General features: G+C 43.5%; 1 protein-coding gene across 2 annotated transcripts in view; it reads right to left on the bottom strand.

The window, feature by feature from the left end:
- Nucleotides 1–22,491, bottom strand: part of FNDC3B (fibronectin type III domain containing 3B) — a 408,921-nt gene that overhangs the window by 212,215 nt on the left and 174,215 nt on the right. For both annotated transcript variants that reach the window (XM_030575639.1, XM_030575641.1), the window contains one exon: nt 7,132–7,208. In XM_030575639.1, the coding sequence (XP_030431499.1) occupies nt 7,132–7,208 (77 nt within the window). The remainder of the gene's footprint in view (nt 1–7,131; nt 7,209–22,491) is intronic.

Consider the following 22,491-nt stretch of genomic DNA (forward strand, 5'->3'; position numbering starts at 1 on the left):
TTGAGTATGCCCTTAAAATCGATGGTGGATGGATTCCCACCAGCTCATGACAGGTACGGATGCACAAGGTGATCCGGTTGGAGAGCCACTGAGTGGAGAATGGCCGACCCCTCATGCGTTCAGCGGAGGAGATGAACAGCTGCGAAGACTTCCTGAACAGCTTAGTCCGTTCCAGTAAAAGGTCAGAGCCCATTGTGATTTTGCACTTCATATGATTTTATGAAAATATACTAATGAGTTTGAATATAATGTAAGTGAAATATGCTTCATGCAAAAGGTCTCTTGTAAGTTATCATTACAAAACTTATACTCTACTGAGTTGGTCATCCTATTTGTATAAATGTACCACTCTCGCATCTGAAACTAGAAATATGAAATATAACTCTGAAGGCCTATTGTAATTATGCAAAGTGTGGGCCATTAATGGTGGTTTGGAATCTTGATGGCTCCCATCAACCAGGACAATTGTCTGCAGATGTCTCTGTTTTACCTGTAAGTCTTCCTGTATACATGTGCGCTGGCAAGTGGGTAATGAAGTCTTACAGTGACATGGGGCCCATGAAAGATCCAATGGCTTGAAGCTGAAGCTAGACAATTCAACTGAAAATAAGGTGCTCTTTTTTCTTTTCTTTTTAGTGACGGTAACTACCTGTTGGAACAACACACCTAGGGATGTGATATATTTTCCATTACTTGAAATTTTTAAATCAAGATTGGATGTCTTTCTAGAACATACATGTAGCTCCATCAAAAGTTACGGGCTTCATGCAGAAATTACTGGGTGAAAATGTATGGCTTGTATTATTCAGAAGGTCACACTAGATGTTATAATGGCCCCCTTTGGGACTTAAAAAAATCTGTGACTGTATGGATACTGTGTGTCACAAGAGTACAAAAGAATTGCACAAGCATGGAGGGACAAAAATCAGAAAAGTTAAGGCACAAAATAAGTTACAACTCCCAAAGGACATAAAATGCAATAATAAGGGGTTCTATAGATTAATTAGAAATAAGGAAAAGACCAAGGAAAATGTAGGTCTATTACTTAAGAGGGAACAAGAACAAATAATGGATGACGCAGAGAAGGCTGAACTATTTAATGCCTTTTTTGCTTCAGTAAGTTAATTGTGACCAGGTGCTTAACTAAATTAATATTAACAAGGAGGATCTTGGGCCAAAATAAGGAAGTCATGGAATGCCTGTCATTGAAGATTTTTAAGAACAGGTTAGAGAAAAACCTGTCAAACATGATCTAGTTATACTTAATCACACCTCCAAGTGGAGGGGTGGGAGGGCAGAGTGTTGGACTACAGGACCTGCTGTGGTCCCTTCCTGCGCTACATTTCTATGATTCTATTTCAATTAGGCATGTGATTTTTTTTTTAAACTGATATAGCTATACCAGTGTGGACACAGGTATACCAAGACTATTTTGCTTTCCAAACTGGAAGAAGCTATACCACGTTTACTCTTGAGGGGAGAAGTTCCCACAGATGGACACCCAAAAATTGTTAATTTGGCTTGCACACACCGTTCCTATGCAATGTTTTGAGACATTACCAATGTCTTAATATGATGACAGAAACCAAGTATTTAATGAATATCCGGCGAATAAAACTATATGATTTATTGAACCAAATGTCAGAAATACACCCAAAAAGCTACAGATGAGAGGAGAACTGTAGTGTACAAGCTCTTCATGGATGGAGCAGAAGAAAGGTACATTTCTTTGCAAGGATTGGAAGGGGCATGTTGGGGGAGACAGTCTGTCTGTTAGCACATATTCCCCTGATCCCTTCATTCCCTCCTCTCATGGAACATTTCAGACTGGCCTGAAGACTGATTCATATTAATGATGCTTCTCTATGTTTATACCAAACATGCGTATGGACTGAATTTGCCCACTTTTGTGTGTCAACAGTGTGTCCTTGTTGCCAAGAATGCTGATGGCATATTGGGCTGTATTAGTAAGAGCACTGCCAGCAGATTGAGGGAAGATTATTCCCCTCTATTTGGCACAGATGAGGATACATCTGGAGTATTGTGTCCAGTTTTGAACAGAAAGGATGTGGAGAGATTGGAGCGAGTCCAGCAGAGGGCAACGAAAATGATTAGGGGTCTGGAGCACATGATTTATGAGGGGAGACTGAAAGAACAGGGCTTATTTAGTCTGCAGAAGAGAAGAGTAAGGGGGGATTTGATAACAGCCTTCAACTACCTGAAGGGGGGTTCCAAAGAGGATGGAGCTAGGCTGTTCTCAGTGGTGGCAGATGACAGAACAAGGAGCAATGGTCTCAAGTTGCAGTGGAGGAGGTTTAGGTTGGATATTAGGAAAAACTATTTCATTAGGCAGGTGGTGAAGCCCTGGAATGGGTTACCTAGGGAGGTAGTGGAATCTCTATCCTTACAAGTTTTAAAGGCCTGACTTGACAAAGCCCTGGGTGGGATGATTTAGTTGGGGTTGGTCCTGCTTTGAGCTGGGGGTTGGACTAGATGACCCCCTGAGGTCTCTTCTAACCCTAATCCTCTATGATTCTCTGTGTGTGTGTATGTGTGTGTGTTTTTTCTTGAAGACTATGAAGACATAACAAAGCCATAAAAATATTCTAGACGATTAACAGATTCCAGCAGCTATATTAACTGTGAGCAACTCTTTCCACTTGAATTAAAAGTGACAGAATTTATTACATCTTCTGCCAACTGGTTCAAGAAATATTAACAACATTGTATTTAAACTAGCAAAGACAGGAAATTTCAGGCAATTGACCATGGCTCTGATTCAGGAAAGGATCCCTATCTGGAAAGCACTTAAGCACATGCTATGCTATCAGTCCCATTTGATCCCTGCCATAAGGGATTATTTAAGTTTAAGCTTGTGAGGTTAATTAAAACGCCCATATCAGTTGCTGCTGTCTATGATAGGCTCTCAAAGGGAAGGGGACACAAACAAAATTAAAAACGTGCAAATCCATAAAAATTAGCAACACATCAGCAAAATAACTTGATTATAATTACCTCAACCCTTTAATACAGAGTCAAACATAATCTTATCCTACTCTAATGCTTCCTTTTCTATCCCTCTTGTTGCTTTACTGCCTCAATCAGAATTGCATATATTTCTTTGTATCTTTTATGAATTAAATTTAACACAAACTACAGTACACTTAGTCTGAATATCAGGTTCTATAGAGAGACCAGCTGGTCAGTCATTGTTGACCTCAGGATATTTATGTGGAGAAAGCAGAAAGTTGTGAAGAAACTGGGTAAGGATTAATAAAGCAGGAGGCTGAAACAGACATGACAGGGATGAGCCACACACACACACACACACACACACACACACCCCATAAAAGGGGAAGATAGCACTTACTGTGAGAAAAATAATATTGTGTGCACTTCGACAGTGTTTTTCATCTTTAGATCCTGAAGTGCTTTACAAAGGTGGATAAACGTCATTGTAATATTCCAGAGGGGGGGTAATGGAGGCAGTGGGTCACACAGTGGAAACCAGGAGTAGAACCTACATCCCCTGACTTTCATTACCCAACAGCTTCCCCATTACAAAGATGTTGGCTAGCTGAGAAGAAAAGGAACCTGGTTGATGTCCTATAGGACAAAGTGACTGGCTATAATGTGTCTTGCTAAAAAAAAACAACCATCAAACATGGGTGATGAGAGCTGTTGGTGCCTGTTTCCTTCCATTATTTTCCTGGATTTCTTCCTCCCCCACTTAAGACCTTACACCGTGAACATTCTCTTGACTTTTGTAACAGAGTCAAACTCCTCTTCCTAATCAAGACTACTCATGTAGTCCTTGAAGTCTAGAAATACACTCCAACTGTTTTACGGTTCACTGCCAAAAGACTTGGTCTTGCAGGGCACAGAGAGACATCCTGCCAGCTCCCTTTTATTGAATGTTTTTGCAATGCTGCAGAGGTAATGAAGCATCATTTTAAACCTGGGTTGCAGTCACTGGATGGCAAATGTAATGTTCAAGACTAATAATACACTCAGTTCCAAAAGTCTGGCATAACAAAATGGAAAAAAGTTTTCATGGCTCTCTCGTAATAGACATGGTTATTTCTCCACAGGGTTATTTGCTTTCTGCCTGAGTCTGAGATGTACACTTTGAGGGCAGACAAAACCAAAATAAAATGTATTTTTTATTAACATCTTGGAGTCCCGCTTATTTGCTTTACATCCTTGCCCAGGTTCTGCCAAAAGAGACAGAACACAATTCAAATTATCATGCAAAATAAACCCTATTAAATACCAACACAACAGAGCAAAGGCAAGAGCGAACAACACACACACACGGCTAGTACATCATCATCATCAACTAACCAATTTGACTGCTGTGTTCTTTCAACTATTATTTAGCATGAAGTCATCTGTAAGGCAAAATATTCATTTTCCACACGACAGAAAGGACATTCAGAGCCTTGTAAAAATTAGTATATAGTTTCCCCTAAAACTTTGCAATATGCATTTCCAGCTGCTTTTCTTAGAAATAAAATATCTTTTAGAAGTACTTAAAAGGCTTCTTTGGTGTAGATTATTATTAGTGGTCTGCAGAAATGCTTGTGAGTTGAAGACATGGCAATGGGTTCAGAAACAAGTAAGTCTGTGGATTATTACTGGCACTGAGGTACCCAATTCCCATTTGGGTCTGAAAAGTTTCCCCATAGATTTCTGTAAAGTACCTTTCACAATGGCCCAAGGTATTTTTAGAACACTTAAAATGCACTAAGAAAGAAATAAATTAAATATTTATATATATTTTTAACACGCCAAAAAAATAATATAAATACCCACATCTACTCACTGACATCTCCAAACAATGCCCTTAGAAAAATGATGAATTATTCTCTAAATATTAACAACTTTGGGCTCTGTTGGACCAAATGAAAAGGACAGGCAAGGTCCGGAGTCAAAACTCCCTCATGGAAAAAGGCCTACCTCCAGCTCCTACCCACTGAAAACAAAGAACTGATCCCAACTACAACAGCATTACAATGGAAAAGAGGTAGTCAGGTCTCAAATCAGTTACCCCTTTTCATTCCACTTGGAAGCCAATCAGAAGCCAGAGTGGACTATGGAGTATCAGTGTAATGTATTCTCTGTATGACGCTCAGTGGCCAGCAATATTCAGCATAAGCTTCAGCTCATGAATGGCTTTAAGGAGTATCATCACTTTTATGCATACTCTATGAGATAACCTCAAGGTGACTAGGGTTCAGTTGCATAAAGCAAGGTCATTTCTCAGGGTGCAGAAAAGAAAACAAAATCAATGGCTCTTAGCCACAGCTGCTACCTGAACATTCAAGAGCAGCCAGAATTTAATAAGATCCCCTAACGGAGAGCCTGCATAACAAAGAACAGATGCATTCTCAAAGGTTATGATCTTGCACCTGGATTCATACGCACCAACATACTCTCGCCCACACAGGGGTCAGCACTTATTTAAGCCTTTACAGCAGGGGTGGCCAACCTCTGGCTCCGGAGCCACTTACAGCTCTTCAGAGGTTAATATGCGGCTCCATACACAGGTGCCAACTCTGGTGATGGAGCTACAGGCACCAACTTTCCAATATGCAACAGGGTGTTCACTGCTCAGCCCTGGTTTTGCCCCAGCCCCCAACCCCCAGCCCCACTCCATTCCTTCCCCCAAAGACCCCACCCCTTCCCGAGTCTGCTGTGCCCTTGCTCCTCCTCCCCACCCCCAAGCCTCCTGCATACCACAAAATAGCTGATCGCGGTGTGCAGGAGGTGCAGGGATGGAGGGTTAGGTGCTGCTCGGCGGTGCTGCTGGCAGGTGGCAGACACTGGGGCAGGGAGGGAGAGAACTGGGTGCGGGGGCTGCTCATGTGTTACTGTGGCTCTTTGGCAATGCACATTGGTAAATTCTGACTCCTTCTCAGGCTCAGGTTGGCAACCCCTGCTTTACAGCATTGGTGCTTGCATCAGAACCTCCATCAAACCTGGTGGCCTCATAGAGAATGATTCACAGAGTTCCCTAAAACCCATCTCCAGCACCACTGGCCCCAGAAGGCCTAAGGAATTGGGAGGAAGCTAGAACTCTGCCGCAGAAAAGCATATTGCACTATCTGCTAGGCCATTACACCAGCCTACAATCAAGCCTTTCATGAGGTCTTTCAAATACATATGGCTATTATAGATTCCATTTAAACTCAACCCACACATTGTTTACTGGAGGAAAAAAAGACAGAATCCAGTTTATTCCTATTAAAAATACAAAAAGGTTTGATATTAAAAGAACTACAGATTTTCTTTGGTTATTTAAAATTTCAGATAATTTAAAAATTAAATGTATGTGTACACTTCAGTGGGACTTTTACCTAACAAAGTCCTAGGAGTCATTGAAATGGCCAGAGGATCAGGTTTACTGTATCACAACCAGAGTCAGGTTACTTTGTCCAACCTCTTTACTTGAAAACTCATACGAGTTTGCAGAAGATGCAAAGAAAACCGATTTTTAATAATCTTATGTGGATGTCTTATATGGAATAACAATTACTGTTTTTAAGAGACCAGGCAGATAATATCCTAAAAGAGGACATTTTTCTTATCACATTTGCCTTTTTTCTTTGCCTTTTCATAAATTAAAAAATTGGAGACAATTCACAGCCTTTTAAAAACCAATATGTGTGGTTATTCCGCATTATTTCCTGCTGTGATGACAATGAGGAGAAATAGTGCCTTTTGCAGGCAGTATAAATGCACTGGGTTCTTCTCCCCACATCTCTCTTGGCTCGTACACTACCTAACTGATTAACTGAAACTTGTTGGATAGCAGATATTTTGAGGAGTTTATTCTCTACTCAGTGTGCATGTGTAGCTTTTATTACTAGAATATAGGTAAAGATGGTATTTTACTATTTTGTATATATACAATTGTAAAGGAGGAAGAAGAGCATTGCTTTACCTATTGCAGAAATGGTAGTCTCCTCTGGGGTGAAAATGCATTATACATTTGCCAGCATAACTACACTTTCCAACAGGAAGTGAATAACATCCTTGCCAGACTTTTGAGAATCGGGGCTATTGCCCTCATATGCAAATGTACACCTTAAAAATCAAAATTAGGTTTCTGTTGCTGAAGAAACATACCTGTGAGATATAACCTGGAGGCACATGTATAGGGGGAATGGATCCATTGGGTGACATCATGGGAACCTCCGCCGGTCCTAGTTGGAAAAAAGAAAAAAAGATTTTTTTTTTAAACACAATGAAGCTCACATAAATTGTGCTGACAAACATCACCAGGTTAGAAACTTGTAACAATGAAATTAAACAGTTCAAATAACTTCCAGTGTCAGGATAATTTCTCTTGGGCAAATGCACTTGGGCCATTGCCATTTCGCTTTTAAAAAATGCTTTTTTTAATTATTAAATGAATGTTTTCAGTTATAAAAGAACTAAAAACGCAGCCCTTATGCTGTTATCCACACAGCAAAGAAGATATAGGTAAGCAGTAATGTGAACTCCCCTTCCATAGGCCACAATTCCTATACATCACTCATCTGAATGAATTTTCCTCTTCTAGAGATCTAAGGAAATTGGGACTGCAGGTTCTAGAAAGCTCCCGAGTAAAGCCTTCAATTATACCCTGCTTAACTCTACCCAGCATTTTAGAAAAGGAGTCTAACAATACTGCATCCAGCAGCAAATGAAGGAGATAATTTAGATAGGCAGAATGTAATTACCTAAGTTGGAAATGGCCAGGACACCTAAAGTTAAGAAAGGTTCAGCAAGATCTCTGATCACCGAAAATGGTCTGGATCTTGTTTTCATGTTTCATTTGGAAGATGGCACCAACAGCAGCAGTGTCATCTAATCACCAATCCCACTTTTTAGAGCAAGTTGGATATCTCTTCTGAGATTTCCTGTCTAAGTAGTAACCAGATCTGACCCTGCTAAGATATTCTTGCTAAACACCTGAGAGAAACACATGACGGCTGTCAATGGACCAGCTGCAATAGAAAGTGATACGAATGGTGATGCAAGTTACACATTGGTAAATGCATCCAAGCGCCTGCCAACTCCCCAAAAGGTACAGAGATGAGGTTATAGCACATACAGCAACCAACGCAGTCTTAACTAACCCAGTCTCTACACACCTTATACCATCTTGCTGTCTGGTTTTCCTTTTGCCCTCTCTGCATGTAAATTACACCAGCTGACTGGCATGTACCATTTGCATCCCCCTTTTGAATTTGGCTCAGGTTCTCCAATTAAATAATTTATCAGCCATCGATTTTGACATTAGGGGTACACCAGAGAGATATACCTCTGAAATGTGATTAACTTGGAAGATTTAGCCAGACAAATAAGAATTTGATAAAGCAGCTTTTGAGACAATCACGGGACAGAAATGTGGGGCCCATACAATGGGCAAGACACTAACAGAAAAAGTGCTCTTGTATCCCCTAGCCTCCTCCCTTTTCCATACCTGACTTACTGGAGACCTCACCTGCTGCGCATTCTCTTTCCTAAGGACAAATCCTGATGAAGAATAAAGGAAAAGAGATAATCCATCTTTCCCCTTTATTTAGTTTGAGCCTAACAAATCCTGGCATTTCTTTTCCTTAAAGATCACATATTCAACTCTTTATCTTGCATCTGTTTAAGTAGAAATGGAACAAAAGCAACATGGTCAGCATTAAGAAGCAATAAATTTGGGGGAATTATTGCCATCTACAATGGCTTTATTTTAGTTAATAAAAAATATGAAGTGGTGACCAGTTCAGAGAGGCATGTATCAGAATTCCCATTTGGATAATTAGATGGGAAAAATGTAAATTATCTATGTGGTTTCATTCGTATAACATATTTTTCAATTTCTATCCTAAGCCACTGTATGCTGTACACAACTGCCAAGTTTCACCCCAGAAATGGTTATATTTCAGCAAGGAAAAAATTAATAGTTTATATAGAGCTATATAATATCTAATACATTTAATACACACAGTCAATTTTGCTAATGGAACTTGACCCACATCACAATAATGAGGGTAAATTAAAATTGTCCCATGTACATGAGTCATTCGTTGGGTTTTTCACTTGAACAACTGTTAGAAAAAAATTACTGGATAAATTGAAAAGACCATAACTTGTAATTTAAGTGACCAGTAATTCAGTTGCTATATAGAATTCAGTGAATGTTGCTTAATGCAATAAACTCTGTAAAACATTTCATCCATTGGAAGCCCTCCCCAAACTGGGATCCGCTTGTAGCTGGTGGGATCTAACAAGCAATGGCCGTCATGTGTTCGGAAATAATCACATAAAAATACATGCTCCCGCTCTGAACTACATTTAAAAAGAAAAATTTTTAGTACTTCCAAATACACAGCAGGTTCTAACTACTCTTCAACTAACTGAAACACACTTAACTCCACTTCCTTTAGAACCTTTTACATTAAAACATCTGCCAGTTGCTCATATGGAGCAACAATCTTCTTGCAGAAAGAAATCAAACTCCTGTACAACAGATGCTGTTGACTGTAACGCTGCCAGTTCAATAAAAATATCGTGTTTTATCATCAAAATGTGCACCGTGCAAACAGTCTCTTAACATCAGACTTGACCCTTAAACTGTTACAGTCATTTGGATAACAATTTTTAAAGAATGTTAGACAGGTGAATGATTTACTGCTAGAAAATGTTTTCTTCACTGCCTTGATTTCAAACCTCACTAAATTACTTTAGCATACATTATTTCTTCTCTCTCGTTGTTATCAAAACAACTTCAAGTGGTATCGCATACCAGACAGAAATCAGCTCCAAAGGGGGACATGTCCTGGGAGCTGTTAAAGTCTGTTCTCTGTAATAAAAACACCTCTAGTGAGTATTGAACAAATACAAAAAAATGAATGTAATTTTTAGGGAAATTAAACAACAGAGATTGGCAGAACACCAGATGTTACTCCCATTTTTCTTAAAATCAATAAATATTTAGAGTCAGAGATGCATGCTCATATTTCCTTAAGGAGTTTGAATGCAATTAATTTTATTTCAAGTTTCTGAGCAAAAGTCCAAAATTCAAAGTGAAATTTAACTGAAAAAGCCAAATTTCAGTTTGTTTTAATGCACAGCCATATATTGGTGCCAGGTTTGCTTGAATGGTTTACTAAGCCAGGGCTGTGTCTCAAGTTTGTAACAAAACACAAAGCCAGAGTAGTGTGGGACACCCCTACTTTCAGCACAATAGGCCAAATTCTGCTCTAGTTACACAGGTGTAAATCCAAAGTAACTACACTGACTTTCAAAGGCCTGCCCCCAAATGCCATGGCCAGATCTGTTCAAAATGGAGGAGTACTTTATAACGTAAGGCCAGGAGGTGCGGTTAAGTAGCAAAGCCACCCCAGCACACCCACCCACCCACCCAAACAAACTCAGCAGGCAGCCAGGAGACTGGTGGAGATTTGGTGAAACAGACACCACCCAACAAAACAGAAGAGTGCAGGATGTGTAATGGAGGGTATGAGTGTGCACTCTTTCTCTTCTTCCCACAATCACAATGGGAGGGAGGCTTCAAATTGATCAGACACATATTAGCCAGAGGCCATTATAAGATGGCAACCCTGTGCGAAGCACCTGGGAAGATTCCCAGCATCCTCCCAAACTCTCAGCAGATGACAGGTGCAGGACTGATCTTACATAAGAACGGCCGTTATCGGGTCAGACCAAAGGTCCATCCAGCCCAGTATCTGTCTATCGACAGTGGCCAATGCCAGGTGCCCCAGAGGCAGTGAACCTAACAGGCAATCATCAAGCGATCTCTCTCCTGCCATTCATCTCCATCCTCTGACAAACAGAGGCTAGAGACACCATACCTTACCCATCCTAGCTAATAGCCATTTATGGACTTAACCACCATGAATTTATCCAGTTCTCTTTTAAATGCTATTATAGTCCTAGCCTTCACAACCTCCTCAGGTAAGGAGTTCCACAAGTTCTCACCAAGTACGGACCATGGACCTTCCTTGTTGGTGCTTCTCTCCCCCAAGTCTTCTGCACTGCCCATTGACTAGTAGGCTCAGTCCAGTGGCTAGCAGCTGCCTCATGAAGTTTTAAAACATTGTGCTGTCTATAAAGTGCATCTATCTCTATTTTAATGATACACCTCTACCCCGATATAACGCGACCTGATATAACACGAATTTGGATATAATGTGGTAAAGCAATACTCAGGGGCGCGGGGGGGGGGGGGAGGGGGGGGAGAAAGACGACTGCACACTCCGGAGGATCAAAGCAAGTTTGATATAACGTGGTTTCACCTATAACACAGTAAGATTTTTTGGCTCTCGAGGACAGCGTTATATCGGGGTAGAGGTGTATTTGTAGCCCTCATTGTGTCATTGCTTTTTTGATATTATAATGTAATAATACTGCCCTGATGCATGAATTGTAGATTAAAAGTGTGGCTTAACAACACATTCTCCACTTCCATCTCTCTCCAAAACCATGTCCAATTCTGTCATGAGCAGGTTGACAATTCTATCTATTTCCCCCTCTTCCTCCAAGTATAAAGTGATGTCTTGTTTCAGGAAATTCTGCCTCAACTGCTTATAGGCTCACTCTCAGGCCATGACTCCTTCTTTAATTAATTACTGCACAGTGACATTTTTTGGCAGAGATCGAGTCTTTTCCTGTTCCTGTGGGACCTTTTATTTACACATTAATTAAATCTCTGTAGTTTACTCTCTTTTCTTCTTCTAAGGTATAGAGGCCAACTCTAGTACATTTTTTCTGCCTTGAATAATTTCAGTTGCTTTGCACCATGCCTTTGTGCTTTGCCAACTTCTTTCTTCTCATGTGGAATCACACAGCATCTTTCAAATGAGGCCTCAGAAGCACACTCTACAATGGCACTGTGTTATTCTTCCTTCCTCCACTCTTCCACCTAAATGTATTACTTGCCTTGTTTTTATTTCTAAACAACATTCAGTATACAATATTATTCACAGTGTGTTCCAGGACCTGGGCATAGGCTCTGTTGTGTGATACCGTTAACCATTTTACCATGACCTATTATTAGGACTCGGAACCCACCTGGCTTCAGAATAAAACTTCACATTCAGACCACATTCTCTCAAAGCTTCACTAAGTTTCATGAATTTCATAAGAGAATTTGGGCCAACGTACAATTTTACACTGAAATTAGTGAAATTAACGGAGAAATTACCTGAAACTTGTTGATTTCAGCTGAGTTTCACTTTGAAATTGAGAGCTGCTGGGAAGTCAAAATTTAGGGGGAGTGTGAACTTACATGGATTGGCTCAGTAAACACTGACATAAATCCTTGCAAACAGAAATCCCTGCAAAGTAAATCCCCTGAGTTTTCTTTAGCTTTATGATTATGATTTGAACAGAAAAAGTGCCATGCATCACTCCCATTCACACAAAAATTTACATGATCTCTTCTTGGAATATAGGGCATGTCTCGGGAAACACATCTGTTAGGCAAGAGGTGTGACCAAAATGGGGGGAAGATAATTAAAGGGCAGGTTGGCCGGTGACATACACCTGCTTCTTTAAAACAAATGACCAGAACTTTTTCAGAGAACAGAGCAACCCAGGTCTCTCTGACCTTGGCAACAATCCAAGAGTTTGCTGTTTCCACATGGATGAGCAGCTGTTCCAGAACAATTTCCTCAATGACGCAGGCACAAACAGGATCTCCTTCAGTATTGTGAATATAAGTCTTCTCTTTACACTCCAATATCATCAAACAAACCTATCATCTACTATAAGGGGGACACTGCAAAGGAGAATCAGACTCGTCTGTTCATCTATTAGGCCAATGTGCTTGCTTCCCTTAGCGCGTCAAGTTCCAATACTGTTTTTTGCTTTGCCTACACAGTGAAGTTGTGTTAGTTAGCACATGTTTGCTGTGGCGTGATAAAAAGTTTAAGTCAACAGACCATTTTATAAAATCCTAACTCTTCATAAGAACATAAGAATGGCCATACTGGGTCAGACCAAAGGTCCATCCAGCCCAGTATCCTGTCTACCGACAGTGGCCAATGTCAGGTGCCCCAGAGGGAGTGAACCTAACAGGCAATGATCAAGTGATCTCTCTCCTGCCATCCACCTCCACCCTCTGACAAACAGAGGCTAGGGACATCATTCCTTACCCATCCTGGCTAATAGTCATTAATGGACTTAACCTCCATGATTTTATCTAGTTCTCTTTTAAACCCCATTGTAGTCCTAGCCTTCACAACCTCCTCAGGTAAGGAGTTCACAGTTTGACTGTGCACTGTGTGAAGAACTTCCTTTTCTTTGTTTTAAACTTGCTGCCCATTAATTTCATTTGGTGGACCCTAGTTCTTATATTATGGGAACAAGTAAATAACTTTTCCTTATTCACTTTCTCCACGTCACTCATGATTTTCTATACCTCTATCATATCCCCCCTTAGTCTCCTCTTTTCCAAGCTGAAAAGTCTAGACTCTAATCACTCCCATTTCAAACCTTAATCATTTTAGTTGCCCTTCTCTGAACCTTTTCTAATGCCAGTATATCTTTTTTGAGATGAGGATACCACATCTGTATGCAGTATTCAAGATGTGGGCAGACCATGGATTTATATAAAGGGCAATAAGATATTCTCCATCTTATTCTCTATCCCTTTTTTAATGATTCCTAGCATCTTGTTTGCTTTTTTGACTGATGCTGCACACTGCGTGGACGTCTTCAGAGAATTATCCACGATGACTCCAAGATCTCTTTCCTGATTAGTTGTAGCTAAATGAGCCACCACCATATTGTATGTATAGTTGGGTTTATTTTTTCCATCATATTTATCTCAAATACCTGTTGTCTACAACAAGGTGCCACAATTTTAAGGTGAAATATTTCACAAACCATCAGGGCTATATCAGATGTTGTATATGTTACTGGAAAACCATGACTCATAGTTGTCTAACGAGTTGGAGCTTTCGAATCTGATTCTCCACTGCCCTGCCCCTTGTGAAGTCATTTATACCAGGACACAGTAGGTGCAGAATGTTACTAAATCAGAATGGCAGTGATTTCTATGCACTTGGCTCTCTCCCGGCACAGGTGTAAATGACATCACAAGGTGTAGTATAGTTGCCCAGGACTAAATGTTTCCAGTCCCAGATGTTGGATTAGATTCCATGTTCAGGAGAAAAAAGGAGAAACTTTTTTTGGAGGCAGGTGCTTGAAGGGAAAAAAAGACCAGCTATTTGTAAGCTTCTAAGGACCAGGTTGGAATACAAGAAACAATCCTCTATGATAAATCAGTATGAGTGCAGGGGAGGCACTCAGAGGTGCAAAATAAATACAGTAATACAATCTACCAAAATACAGAAGTAGTAAAGAAATTTATCATATGGCTTATCACCTCATAAACACACACATTATACATATATAGACACATGCTGTACACACATACACAGCAGTTAACACTGAAAAGTCCTTAAATGATGCAGAGACGGGAGCCACATAAGCATCTGGATATATAAACTGATGCGACACACAAAGGCAGTAGCATACCACACTGCATCAGCTGCTGGTTAATATTTCCCGCTTCCTGAGATTAAAAATGAATGAGTGTGTGGTAACTGCTGACTTAATAATGAACACCTCTGTGTACACAGACAGACAGACAGACAAGTAATCCCTTAGGATGCATACACAACACACTCGCACAGAATATGCACACAGATTCTAATCTGTCTTGTACCTTGTCTAGTCATATACATTGTAATTGGCATTAAAACAAAATGCATTTTCTTAAGATTACAAAAAAAAAAGGTAGTCTGCTGTGGTAATAATGTATTTAGGTGCTGAAAAATGATAGGCTATATCTCTTCAAAAATGTGATCATTTTGGGACAATTTTGGGAGATAATGTCTCAGAAATCTACAGGACTTTCAGTTTTGTCCTGCTCTGAGATTTATAAACAAAGGGTGAAATCCTGGCTCCAATGAAGTCAATGGAAGCATTTGTAGCCTCAGAAAAAGGATGGATGAAGGTATCTTAACCCTAAATATTAGAGGCACTGGGTGTCACACATATGTATCAAAGCTTTAGGTTAAAACAGGTATGTTCTACAGCAGGGGTCGGCAACCTATGGCATATGTGCCAAAGATGGCATGCAAGCCAATTTTTAATGGCACATTGCTGCCTGCCGGGACCCCAGCATGCCATTAAAAGCCATGCCCAGTCCGGCCTGCTCTCCTCTGCCTTACGCCACGTGCCCACCCCCCACCCCCCCCGCGAGGCAGGGAGCAGAAGCATAGGCATGCGCACGGGGTGGGCAAATGGTCCCACTCTCCCAGCACGGAAGCCGCGGGGTCTGCGCTCCCGGGCCCAAGTGCCCGGCTGAGCACAGCAAGCTGCCAGCCCCTCCCCCACGTCCCCCCTCTCCTGGAGCCCTGACGCCACGCGCGCAGCACTCTGGGGGTCAGGGCTGCGCCCTCCCGCGGGACAGTGTTTGGCTCTGTGGGGAGGCAGACACACTTCCAGCTGAACTGGACAAGGAGCAGGGAGGGGGTTAGGGGTTCTGAGGGGGACAGTCACGCAATCCCTTGCCCTGAGCCCCGCACCCCTGCACACAGGGCTCAGGGCAGGTGCCTGGGGTGTATCTCCCTCATACACATCCAGCCCTCTGCTTGACTCCTGAACATCACCCCACAACCCCAGCCCTGACTCTGGCACCCCCACATATACCCAGCCTCGCCTTGACACCTGCACCCCTCTCATATGTTCCCAGCCCTTTGCCCTGACTCTTGCAATCCCCACGTCCCCACTCCCACCCTGAGCACCAAATGGGAGCTCCTGCACCCCTCCCCACATTCCCACCTGCACCCCTCGCATCAAATGGGAGCTGCCCAGGTAAGTGCCCACAACCAAACTTCCTGCCCCAACCCTGAGCCCCCTCCCTCATTCTAACTCCTGGCCACACCCTTCACCCTCAGCTCTGTGGTCAGTTCACTCTCACCCTCGGCGCAGTGCAGAGAGGGGAAGAGAATGGGCCAGAACCAGGGAGAAGGTAGGTACCCACTGTATGTGGGCAGGGCCGGGACCCCAGACCGGCACTGGGCTGAGCGGGTCCGGCAGCTGGGATCCTGGCTAGCAAGAGCCGGCGGATGGAACCCCTGAGCAGCAGTGGGCTGAGTCGCTCAGCCCACTGCCGGTCTGGGGTCCTGGCCACCGGCCCCACACCGCCTGCTACTGGTCTGGGGTTCTGGGCTGCCGGACCCTTGCCAGCCGGGGTCCCAGCCGCAGGCCCCACTCAGCCCACTGCCAGCCTAGGTGAACAGAACCCTAGACCAGCAGCAGGCTGAGCGGGCCGGTGGCGTAAGATCAACATTTTAATTTAATTTTAAATGAAGCTTCTTAAACATTTTGAAAACCTTGTTTATTTTACAACACTAGTTTAGTTATATAATATCTAGACTTATAGAAAGAGACCTTCTAAAAAACATTAATATGTATCACCAGCAGGCAAAACCTTAAATTAGAACGAATAAATGAAGACTCGGCACACCACTGCTGAAAGGTTGCCGACCTCTGTTCTACAGAGTTCCTAAACTCCACAGTCAAAAAGAATGAATTTAATGAGTCCCTATCCATAGGGTGCAATATTTTTGAAGTTCTTGTTAAAATCTTCATAGACAGTCTTATAAAAATGTTTTTATCTGACCTGCATGTTTATTTGGTAGACAGCATGGCAGTTTGGTGAGGGATGGGGACGTGGTTAAAGGCCATCTGGATATTTCTAAGGATGCAGGCCTAACTTTGTTGCTGCTGTTGTTTTTGAATCTATAATTTAAAATAACATTGACATTTGTGCTGATTAAAAAAAATGACAATGATTTCTTAAGGGTTTCCCCTTTACCCTTAAGAAAATGATGGATATTCTAAACCTTAATTCCAGTTTAATTACATTAGACTTGTACTTGTCTTAGAACATGAGACGATCATGCTACAGGTGCCAAAAATAGTCATCAAGGCTGATGACTGGGCTTTTGACAAGTCAAAGGCTTGACTATCTACTCAAATCAGTTTTACATGAGTTTAAATGCTATTCACTTGTTATACCTGGATTTACAGAGGTGAGATCAAAAATTGATTCTACCCCCCTCCCACCCAGGTTATAAAACCTTAAGAAAATATTTTAGAATTAACATATAAAAATTAAGTTGTCAGAGCAGTTACTCAAGTTATACATGCATATGTGGGGTTTGGATGCAGATTAAAATACCTTTGTTGTTGCCAAAATATGCCTGTCCAAGTCCTCTGTAACTTTTTAGGTTCTTTTGCTACACATTAGTGTGAATTACACCTATAAATCCTATGACACTTTATAAAGAGGGGTGCAGTGAAAAAAAACCCCAACAACAAGAATTTCAAGTTAATTTGCCAAAAAAGCATATTCTAAAATAATTAAACAAAAAGAAGCATTTTTTAAAAGAGGTTTACCTTCAGTATTCCAATGCCATTTCTCTATGAATATCTAGAGATATTATTATCTGCATATCTAAACATGCAGATCTGGTTTACCTGTTCAGCACATAGATACTACACTGATGGGTGCTATAATAAAATCCAAGCTAAAGTCTGGATTTGATTGATGTCAAACATGTGTAGAGAAACTGTCTCAACCAAAAATCAGACCAAAATCACTTAGAATTGGTACCAAGAATATCAAAGAGACGTGCTTAGTACATTTTTTTGGTCTGTGTGTATGAGATCTCTTTGGCTCTGTGCCACAGGTCCTTCAGAATAGATTACTTTACCTGCTTTTTCTACTTAACCTGCAGGTATACAATGGGAAGCTCAAGCAGCTTATTCAAAGGTGGATCTGATCTGTAGTCTAGGAGCAGCATAAGACGACAGGAGTTAATATTTTTAACAGCAGTGACCAATTCTTAGAAATATTTTAATAATTAACATCAAAAATCCAGAACCTTCCTAATCAACAGCATGATATATCACATAAGCATGTACGTGTGTCCCAGATACAATTTTCTAGTTTTAGAAAAGTACATAAATTAAAAATTAGAGTACACAGTAACAGAAAATTAATTACATTAGTTCAGTCTCATTGAACATTCTTCGTCCAAAACTAACACAATAGGACAAGTTTATTACGAAGAGGCTGCATTGCATCCATAACTGAAGTTGAAGTTGGTTTAAATGCTCAATGTGGTCTAAATATAACCACAACAAATGGATCCCACCTGAAATTTTGCATATCACATGTTAATCCAGAATAGAATCTGGGAGAAATCAGATCAGATGTTTTGGAAATAGTAGAAGTTCCACAAATGAAGAGGTTCTACCTTTTATATCCCTACTATTGGGTCCCCCCACCCCCGCCATCACATTCTTCCCTTAGTAATGTACCTTTTCTGCAGCACTGGTGAGATTTAAATTCTCTAATATTTGGGGCCAAATATGGGCCTCCTTAACAGTGCCCACAATGGCTGTGGGAACAAGTGACAGCACATGAAAAAATAAATAAAAAATCCCTCACTAATTTGTCCTCATATAGGATAAATTACTCACTCGTATTAGTAAGTGAATAGTCCCTTGAAGTCAGAGGGACTACTCACGCATTGCAGAGATAACCTGAAAATCTGGAAGGGTCCAGAGCATTCAAACAAACACACTTGCACACATCATAAGCATATTCATACTGGTCCCTTTAAAGCCAGGTGCAAACAATGCACCCTCCTCAATGGTGTGCACACACCACTGAAAATGTGTAGTTAGGTTTGTAGTTAAAAACACCTCTATGCATGGACAAATGCAGACCTTTGTAAGCACAGCAGGTGAAAAAACGAGATGTGTTGTTCATGTCCATTCAAAGTAGATGTGTGTACGCCAGCTGGAAGATTTTCCCCTAGTAGCGTCGGTACGGTCGGCCCTGGTGCCCCCTGGAGTGGCGCCACTACAGCGCCCTATAAAGGGGCCCGCCGACCCTTCACCCCCTCAGTTCCTTCTTGCTGGCACTCCGACAGAGGGGCAGGAGAATGGGTATTAGAACAGACATAAACAACACATCTCGAATAACAAAAGTTACTAAAAGGTGGGTAATCGTTTTTCTTCCTCGAGTGGTTGTTCATGTCCATTCAAAGTAGGTGACTCACAAGCCTGACCTTAGGTGGCAGGGTCGGAGATCACTGCTGACTGGAGTACTGCATGACCGAAGGCTGCATCATCCCTAGCCTGGTGCGTGATGGCGTAGTGGGACAAGAACGTGTGGATGGAGGACCACATGGCCGCTCTACAAATCTCCTGAGTTGGAATCTGAGCCAGGAACGTCGCAGAGGAGGCCTGTGCCCTAGTGGAGTGGGCTGTGACCAGAGGGACAGGGGTCTTAGCTATGCGGTAGCATTCCCGAATGCAGGTCACGATCCATGAAGAGATTTGCTGAGAGGCGACCGGGAGCCCCTTCATCCTATCCGCCACTGCGATGAGGAGCCGAGTTGAGCGTCTGAATGGCTTGGTACGCGCGATGTAAAAAGCCAAGGCCCTGCAGACATCCGGGGAATGTATCCTCTGCTCCTCATTGGAAGAGTGTGGTTTCGGATAAAACACTGGGAGAAAAATAACTTGACCCATGTGGAACTGTGAGACGACCTTGGGTAAGAAAGGCGGGTGAGGACTAAGTTGGACCTTGTCCTTATAGAAGACAGTGTATGGGGGCTTGGATGTTAACGCCCTGAACTCCGACATCCTCCTGACCGAGGTGATCGCCACCAGGAAGGCGGTCTTATATGACAAGTACAACAGGGAGCACGAAGCCAGAGGCTCAAAGGGAGGTCCCGAGAGGGCAGAGAGGACCAGATTCAGGTCCCCAAGCAGGGGCCGGCTGATGAACATGCGGAAATAGCCTGTCCATACCTTTGAGGAAACGCTCGACCAGTGGGTTCGCAAACACTAGGTACCCCCCCTCTCCCGGATGGAAAGCTGATATGGGGACCAAGTGAACATGAATCAAGGAGAGGGAGAGGCCTAATTGTCTGAGGTGGAGCAAATAGTCTAGGACATTGGGGATTGGGACCCCCAGCGGATTGTGACCTCGCTGACCCGACCATACAGAGAAGCGCTTCCATTTGGCCAGGTAGTGGCCCTAGTTGACGGTTTCCTACTATCGAGCAGCACTTGTCTGACCTGCTGGGAGTACTGCATCTCCACCGGGTTCAGCCATGGAGCATTCATGCTGTGAGGTGAAGGGACTCAAGGTTCGGGTGGCGGAGGGAGTCCCGATCCTGTGTGATCAGGTCCAGGAGCAGGGGCAGCGTCGGGGCGCCTGAATGGACATGTGCAGGAGTGACGTGTACCAATGTTGGCGCGGCCACACCAGAGCTATCAGGCTTACCTATGCGTGGTCCCTGCGAATCTTCAAAATCACCCTGTGTATCAAGGGGATCGGAGGAAAGGCGTAGACCAGACCGATCCCCCAAGACTGTAGGAAGGCGTCTGACAGAGACCCCTGACTGCAGCCCAGGAGGGAGCAGAACCGTCGGCACTTTCTGTTTCCCGAGGTGAACAAGTCTAACAGAGGAAAGCCCCAGCGCTGGAAAATTGGGAATATCACGTCCCATCGGAGGGACCACTCGTGACCCTGGAACAAGGGGCTGAGGGGGTCCACCAAACCGTTCTGCTCCCCGGAAAGTAGAAAGCCATCAGGTGGGTAGCATTGTGGATGCAGCAATCCCACAGCGCAAGGGCTTCCCTGCACAGGGGAGAGGAGCATGCACCCCCGTTTGTTGATATAAAAGACTGCCGAGGTGTTGTCCGAGAGGACTGAAACACATCTGCCAGCCAGGTGGGACCGGAAGGTCAAACAAGCCAGGCAAACCGCTCTCAGCTCCCTGACATTGATATGCAACTCGAGGTCCTTCGGCGGCCACAAGCCCTGTGTCCTGAAGTGTCCCAGGTGCACTTCCCAACCTCGATCCAAGGCATCCGTTACCAGGGAGAGGGAGGGTTGAGGGGCAGCGAAGGGGACACCCATGCACACTTTCTGCGGGTCAAGCCACCACCGCAGCGAGCTTAGCACCAAGTGAGGAATGGACACCACTGAGTCCAAGGGGTCCCTGGCCGGGCGATATACTGTTGCTAACCAGGACTGTAGCGGGCGAAGCCGGAGTCTGGCATGGTTTACCACATAGGTGCATGTCGCCATGCGACCCAACAGCCGGAGGCAAACTCACACCATGGTAATCGGGGTGCGGTGAAGTCCAAGGATGAGCTCGGAAATGGCACAGAACCTGGATTCTAGCAGGTACGCTCTGGCATGGGTGGAGTCCAGAACTGCTCCTATGAACTCTATTTGTTGCGTCAGAGACAGGGTGGACTTGGCTTCGTTCAAGAGGAGGCCAAGATTGAGAAAGGTCTGCCTGATGAACGACACCTGGGTCTCCACCTGCTCCTTGGAGCGGCCCTTTATGAGCCAGTCGTCCAGGTTGGGGAATACTTGGATGCCCCGCCTGCGCAGGAAGACCGCCATGACTGCCATGCACTTCGTAAAGACTCCTGGAGCAGCTGACAGGCCGAATGGGAACACTGTGAACTGCAGATGGGTGTTGGCCACGACAAACCTCAGGTATCGACGGTGTCGGGGAACTATGGCAATGTGGAAATAAGCGTCCTTTAAGTCGAAGGCGGCATACCAATCTCCTGGATCCAGGGAGGGGATGATCGAGGACAGGGAGACCATGTGGAACTTCAGCTTTCGTACAAACTTGTTCAGCCGCCACAAGTCTAGGATGGGTCTCAGGCCCCCTTTCGCCTTCAGTATTAGGAAATACTGAGAGCAGAAGCCTTTGCCCCTGAGCTCCTGAGGGACTTCCTCCACCGCCTCTGCCTCCATGAGGGACTTCACTTCTTGACTTAGAAGTTGCTCGTGAGATGGGTCCCTGAAGAGGAACCGGGTGGGAGGGGCTGGTGGGGCGGGATGGAGGAGAACTGGATAGAATATCCCTTCTCTACTGTGCCGAGCACCCAGCTGTCCGACATGATTTGGGACCAGGCACAGTAGAAGAGAGACAGATGTGACCCAAAGGTAGGGGTAGAAGGATCCAGAGTCTTCAGAGGTAGGTCTCCCTCGACCGTACCATCAAATAGGGGGTCTAGGCCCTGATGGCGGTCTCGATTGACCAGATGCCTGGTCGGAGGGGGGACTATACACTAGGATAGGACACTGCTAACTTGCTATGCGCAAGAGAAGTTCCAGCTAGCCATCACTGGCGGCAAGAAGGAACTGAGGAGGTGGAGGGTCGGCGGGCCCCTTTAAATGGCACCGTAGTGGCGCCACTCCAGGGGGCGCCAGGGCCGATCCTACAGACACTGCTAGGGGAAAATCTTCAGGCTGGCGTGCACGCGTCACGCGCACACCTACTTTGAATGGACATGAACAACCAATCGAAGAAGAACATGCATTTATGTAGCTGCATTAATTGCATGAGCACTTTG

The sequence above is a fragment of the Gopherus evgoodei genome, chromosome 9, assembly GCF_007399415.2.
Source record: "Gopherus evgoodei ecotype Sinaloan lineage chromosome 9, rGopEvg1_v1.p, whole genome shotgun sequence".
Taxonomy (NCBI): Eukaryota; Metazoa; Chordata; order Testudines; family Testudinidae; genus Gopherus; species Gopherus evgoodei.